General features: G+C 38.0%; 1 protein-coding gene across 4 annotated transcripts in view; it reads right to left on the minus strand.

The window, feature by feature from the left end:
• The window catches only part of OSBPL3 (oxysterol binding protein-like 3), a 43,967-nt gene that overhangs the window by 32,716 nt on the left and 4,228 nt on the right, over positions 1 to 7,023 (minus strand). For all 4 annotated transcript variants that reach the window (XM_009699004.1, XM_009699002.1, XM_009699003.1 and 1 more), the window contains exons 2-5: positions 2,159 to 2,275; positions 1,965 to 2,018; positions 1,642 to 1,755; positions 676 to 846 (exon numbers count right to left, since the gene is read on the minus strand). In XM_009699004.1, the coding sequence (XP_009697306.1) occupies positions 676 to 846; positions 1,642 to 1,755; positions 1,965 to 2,018; positions 2,159 to 2,275 (456 nt within the window). The remainder of the gene's footprint in view (positions 1 to 675; positions 847 to 1,641; positions 1,756 to 1,964; positions 2,019 to 2,158; positions 2,276 to 7,023) is intronic.

A 7,023-nucleotide genomic window follows, 5' to 3' on the forward strand; every position in this document is an offset into this window, starting at 1 on the left:
TTTCCTGAGACTGCATCAAAGAGGTCAGTTATGGTGTCAGATCGAGCATTTGCCCGTCATTTGTGAAACCAACAGTCACAGACTTTACCCAAAGACAAGTACAATGCTGACTGGACCCATCCAGACCCCATAAACACCTATAGCATTGGTCCTTGGATTGGTTTGAATAATGCTTCTACCTCAGTTAAAAATATAAATAGTGGCTCTTGGTTAATTCCGATATACTCCTCAGGTAAGCACAGTCATATTCATTAATGTAAAAGGGGAGAGGTTTTATTAGTTAAAGGATAAATGAAGAATGCTAAAGGGAAAAAAAACAACACCTAGATGAGTGCTCTTCTGTGACCCAGACTAACATTCACCAGCACCTATCAGACAAATACTGATACATGTCTCAAAAATTATGAGGATTCTCACTCAATATGCAGTCTTAAAAGTCATAATGAAAATATAATTTACTGCATTGAAACAATGGGACAATATTATAAAATTTAACAGTATCATAGAGAAAAATGCTTGGGAGTAAATCAATAAATAATATCATTTTCCTCTTGACATTTTAGACTATAACTTCCACCCACCACAAACTTCCATTATACTCTTTACTTAATAAACACAAATCAGACTAATCTAATCCCTGATGAAAGTTCATTATTTATAAATCATGACTATTACCTTTCTACCTGGAGTAGAATCGCAGAAGCCAGGGACAGAGTCCACAGTAGTAGACACAGGGAAGAAAAGATTATTGACATCATGAGGAAACATGGAGATTTCATTTTGACGGTACATTCTGTGATGACGAAGTTTTGCTACCCATTCATCAAACAGCTCCTGAGATTTCACCTACACAAAATTCCAGGTTTTATTACATTCACATTCAAAATCACTAACCAAGAAACTAAGGTATTTTGTGCTCATTAGACAGCTAGCCTGGCTGACCTTTATTGGCAAAATATCAGGAAAGTTTTTCTAATGGTGGTCCTACTAAAATTTACACTGTATGAGCTTAAGCATGACAGAAAATTAATCACAGGATAAGGTCAAGAAAGAGAGAAACTTCAATTCATATAGTTATGACTTCCAATGCAGAACACAACACTTAGCAACTTCTAGATGGAAAAAACCCCCAACATAAATAAAAAATCCCATTTAATTTGTCATTTCTCAATTGCCATTTTTAAGATTTAGTCAAGGTTTAACTAACCACAAATAGAAGATTGATTTTGGTGATTTATTTTAAAACAATTTATTCACAAGGATAGGTAAATCTACACATTGGACTGTGGAAAATACTTCCTATAGATAAGACAAAGAACAAGATACAACTACTGAAAATAAAAGCACTTCTGCAACAACTGCATACCCTTTGCTGAAAAAAGTGCTGAGTGAAAAGAGTGATGCTAAACATGAGGCATCTTCAAAGTTTCTATTCAGAACAGGGTTACTGACTCCAGAACAGTACAATAACATCTCTCAAGTTACAAAGTGTAAACTAGTCTGCTGAGACTAAAAAGAAAGTTATTAGTGTAACTAACAGACCTCCTACTATTACAAAAAAAATAAATAAATAAGGTCTCCACCATACACAGCTAATGTTGTTATTTTGGGAGCAAGGTTATAACAACCTTGAACACCTACCTTCAGATGGTATATCTGCTCTTCTGTATCCAAATCTATACATTTTGTTGATTTCTTTACAGACATGACAGAAAGTCCAACATCAATACAGCCATGAAGTTTCCCTCTCTCTATCTGCAAAAAAGGAAAAAGAATACAATCACTCCAGAATAAAGCAAAAGGATAGATACCACCTGCTGAAACCATCATTTTCCCACCTTCAAGCTACTGTTTAGAACTGCTGAACCTCTACTTCCCATTGCCACCAATATGAAATTGTTGTTATTTTGGATAAAATAGTGTTGTTACCTTATAATCCCTTTAAAGGGTTTCAGATCACTTACATCAGCTTGGCATTTAGAATACTTCAAAATCCCTCTGTCCAAAAAGAAGTATCTCTGTAATCGGAAATGCAGAGATTTAAAAACAAATAAAACAAAAGCCCCGAAAAAACAAAAAAAGTCTTTTTGCCACAAACCACATCAAGTAAGTCCCACTCACATGGCATCAGGCTTTCAGATACACATTGCTATCCTACCTTGTGCCAGCCCTTCAAAGGCCATTTCCTCTTTTTCAGCAAGCAGCCCTCCTGCTTTTGTGGCTCCTGGGTACAATTCATTGCTCCCCGGAGTCCTTCTACAATCTCCCAGCTGTCCTGCTTAAACAGAAAATCCAAATGTAGATCTTATTTCTTCCAAAGAACAGAATTGTTAAGAGAGATTCAAGAGGAAGAAGGCTATAAGTAAAAAAACCCCAAATGATGCTGAAATCTAATCTTAGATCTGTCTTTACACTTTGTTACATATCTTCTAAGAGACGAGATTCTTTTTTATTTTGATAGAAACAATATAAACTGAACAAAACAAAATTTTTATGACACCATCCTTCATTGAATGTATGTGCTTACCAGAATTTTATATGTATATTTTTCTGTACATACATATACATGGTGTATAGCCATAGCCTAGTCACAATTTAGCATAAAAACCTTTCTGCCATCACAGGCAAAACCAGGCTATGCTAAAAGGATACATTTTGTAGGTTGTGAAGCAGAAATAAAAGACACTGAAAACGAAGACCTTTTGTATAAAACTCTTTTGCCCGTATTCGGTAACTCAGGGTTTTGTGTTTGGTGTGAATTGCAGCCTCCCCAAAGTAAAAATAATAAAATAAAACAAATGAAAAAGCCAGGGAAGTAACTCAAGTACTATAAGGAACATGACATAAAGGGAGCGTACAAGAAAAATGAAAATCACCCTTCTTCATCAGGTACCCCTCTAATTAAAATAGGATCTCTCTTTTTTGCCATCAGGAACTCTTAAATGATCGACCCTGCGGCAACGTAACAGAGATGAGAATAAATCTCATAGTATTTTTACAGTTCTTATTTATGGAATGACTGCTAATGACATAAGTAACATGAGTTTCAAGATTTCTGATCAGATATCTCATGAATTATTTATTTCCCGGTACTATAGGATTTGACAGATCTAGAACTACGAACTGCCAGGAAATGGCATGTGCTAGTACCATCCCCATATATTTGAAAAAGACAAAGAATACTTTAACATATAGAATTTAATGACAAAAAAGGACTAGTATGAAACACTTCAGGGAAAACAGAACTATACAGGTACGTAAGTACTTGTGGTCCTCCCTGTAAGATACATAGGGAAGTATTCCCAAAAAGAACTTGACTGACTGAAAAAACAAAACAAAACACAAACTTTAAAACAAAAATCAAACAAAAATCAGCGAGTGTGCTTGTAGCGCTCATTTATCCATCTCCACAATCCTTAAAATTCACCCCTAGAAACCTAGAAAAAAATTACATCAGGTAATATGCTCATTGCTTGAGTAACAGGGTAGAACAGTAAACCATCTTTGAAAAGACGTTGATTAAACAGCTTAAGGAATGTGATCTCTTATTCCACCACATTACTGGCGGCACTCCACTATTTCATTACTATTTTCCTTGCACTGCACTTTATGGAACAAACTGGAAAGTTGCTCTGCTTCCCTGGCCTGAGTTCACTCTGCCAGCACTCACCACACTATGGGCTGCAAGCAATAGAAGCGTGGGGCTGAGCAGCTCCTATCATCCAACAACCTACAGACCACCCAATGATGCTCTACAACCTGAAGGTAACTCAAAACTGCAGTTGTCCTAACCAAAATTGTTATCATGGCACACATTTTGTGCCCCTACAGGTTTGGGTTTTATCCTCACCAGTTTTGTAACAGTTTCTTTACTCCCTCCAGTTTAAGAGGTATTTTGACAGCTACTTAGATACTCTTATTTCTAACCAACAATCATGAAATCACATTTTTCCTATTGAAAACAAGAAGTTACATTCCATATTCTTTATTTTTTATTTTTACTGCTTTGGGACTCACTTAAAATTCTCAATAAACCTGAACCCTTTCCTGCTTTGGTGTAAATTACTATGATACCAGATCAAGGACCAGAGAATGAGTTAGCGGGCTGAAGGGAGAGCAGAAGGCCTCCTGGGCTGTCTTCAGCCCATCAGCCGAACATCAGCTGCAGCAGTGCACGCTCTGCTGCTACAGACCAACAGCACTGGACTTGCACTGGGTGAACCTGGTGGAGAAGGGAGCAGAGAGCCAGCCTGTGTCTGTCCAAGGACAGTTAGCTAGAGCTTGCTGGCTGCAGTTTGACAGTTATTCAAGTACAAAGGCAGCTCTAAGACTCCACAATTTCAGACTTTTTTTGACAGAACATTCCAGTCTACAACCTTGAAAGCCAAAGAGAAATGATGTTGCACCACCTCTTTTGCCATTAATGTAAATATTAGGCCACTAAATGCTTTCTGTAGTGGTCTTAGATTACTTTGTCCTGTTAAAGACTATTTATTAACTCTTACATAAATCACAAGGATTGGGACTGTTATGATGACAGACAGCAGCCTCTTTAAACATCATCAAATATAGTGTAACGCCACAATTTACATTAAGTAACAGCTGAACTTACTGCTGCTTAAATGTCCGCGTGTGGATGAAATCTCATCTCCTCAGAAAATATGATCTACTAAATGAGCCAATATGAAAAATAATCTTGACATTAGCTGATTTCAAATTGGGGACTTGGATAAAGGCAAATATTTTAAGAACTGAGAAACCTGATGGAACTAGTGAGAGATAATTCTAATTAAGAACTAACAGGAACATCTGCGAGATTAAGAAAAATGTTGCATTTATGTTTTTGTTTCTTTCTTCTTGAAGTTAGCCAGAATAGCTTAAAAGCTGTTTTGCCTGATTACCAAGCAAGCTATTTCCCTTGCCTTTGCCGAAATATATTAAACTGCAGTACCCAAACACATAACTTTGCCACTGACAATTAATCTGATAGCAGTCAAGACTAGTGAACAGTAGATCCTTTTCAATATTCTAGCGTTATATCTAATGAAACAACTTTCTTGAACTTTGGATCAAGTTCTCACAGACTTTGATTAAGTTTAAACACAGTATATGGTTGATAGAGTGGTCTGCTTGCAGGAGACAAGCAGAAATTTGAGCACAATCAAGAAAAACACAGGAATCCAGATTCATCTTTCTACAAGGATAAGCTTAGGAAAAAAGGGACTCCTGAAGTGAGACAGACTCATGCTACATTGGGCATGTGAGGTGAAAAGAAAGGAAGGGGCTGAGAAATAGCTCAGCCAATTACACTCACCTGGAATCACACAGTGTTAATAGTTTTGGTCAAACTCTTAAATAGAGAGTGCACCCTGGCCTGCATTACAACTTCAATTTTGTCTGGGGCTCTCCAGCAGTCCAGACAGAAGGTGTCTCCCACATTCCTGCAGGAGAACCACATTTCTTACTGTTCTTCAGGTCAGTGAGGCAGCCAAGAATGTGCCTTCACAATTAAAAAGTGTGAAGATGGGAAGAAAAGCTGAGTGGGAACACTTCTTCCCATCAAGGAGGCCCGATGGCCTGCTAAACTGCAGGTGGTGAAAGGCAAGTCTCCTACTCACATTTCTGCCTTGGAAACCTCACGTTTCAATTGTCAACTTTATGTGAAGGTAGCTTAGTTGAATTAGAAATGCATCCTTTTAAAAGCACAAGACTATTTAATCAAATAAACTACCCAACTACCCAAGGAATAGCTCAGAGAATTAACAGTTTGGGGACCTGCTTGATACATGTAAGGTGCAAAGCTGCATTAACAGCACCTCGTCTTCTCCCACATACATCTGTCCAGAAGAGTCCAACCTTTCCCACCTGAACCCCCAAACTCCCACACTTTTCAAAACACTGCTGCTGTGACTGGTTTGGGATCCGTTCACTCTTGACCCAGGCCCTATGGGATCCTGATCGGTATTTCGTTTTGCAAGAGATCTGACACCTCATTTAATGAGGAAAAAGCATCAGTTGGCTATTGCTGGCAGCAGCTGCAGAAGCAAAAGAAAACTGCTTACTCTCTAAAATGAAGGCAAATGAATCAGGCTAGTTGGTTATCATCTGTTCTGATCTGTCTGAAATAGCAGAGGAGCAAATTGGAGATACAGGATTTCCTGAAAGCTACTGGAAGCATTCAGATTATGCTCTATTTTGCTGATTCTTATCCCACAACAGGAAACTGAAAGAGATACCCCAAACCACAGCACTAAATTAAAAAAAAAAAACAAGCCACCCAACCCCTACAAAAAAATCCCCCAAAACTCCCAGCTGAATGGCATTAACAATTCTAGCATAAGCCTGATATCCAGACTGGTTGTGTCTTAAGGCTATGACACTAGAAAAGATTTTGTACCATTATGGGTCAATATGTGCACAAGATGATCAACACTGCATTTGCTGCCCAGCCAGAAATTTCACTCGAGGCTGAGGGAGGAACATACTCTTTACTTTTCTCAGGTCCAGAGGTGCTCATTTCAGATCAGCACTGGAAAATCACCCTGTAGTTGCTACTTGGCTTATATCTGCTCTGTGGCTGAGGGGAAAAAAATACACTTTGGTCTTCAGAGATAAGTCTGTCATTAGGTAACTGTAGTAATTTTCTTTGTTTAATAAAATAAAAGCCTCCTCATTTTCTGCAATATTCTGTACCATATAGCTCCTCAAGGTGAATTATTTCAGGAGAAAGAATGAAGAAATGAGTTTGAACAGCTCTCAGACCGATGCTTGCAGTTGCAGCTCCCTGAACAAAACAGATGACAGTGCCAGACTTTTTTCCCCTGTGTAAAATGCAGTCAGTTGTACCAAATATTTTAAAGTGCCAAAAATAGAAACCTGCTTTGTGGAGGATAAGGGCTGGCATCAGCTGCAACTAAAGCATTTGTTACAGTTCATAAAATTGGCAGAAATTATTTAATTTTCTTTTTTAGAACATGAGGCTTTTTTAAGCAGCTCTCCTGACATAGAGCTTTTCCCTACCGA

Source organism: Cariama cristata, unplaced genomic scaffold (assembly GCF_000690535.1).
Source record: "Cariama cristata isolate BGI_N322 unplaced genomic scaffold, ASM69053v1 scaffold6384, whole genome shotgun sequence".
Taxonomy (NCBI): Eukaryota; Metazoa; Chordata; class Aves; order Cariamiformes; family Cariamidae; genus Cariama; species Cariama cristata.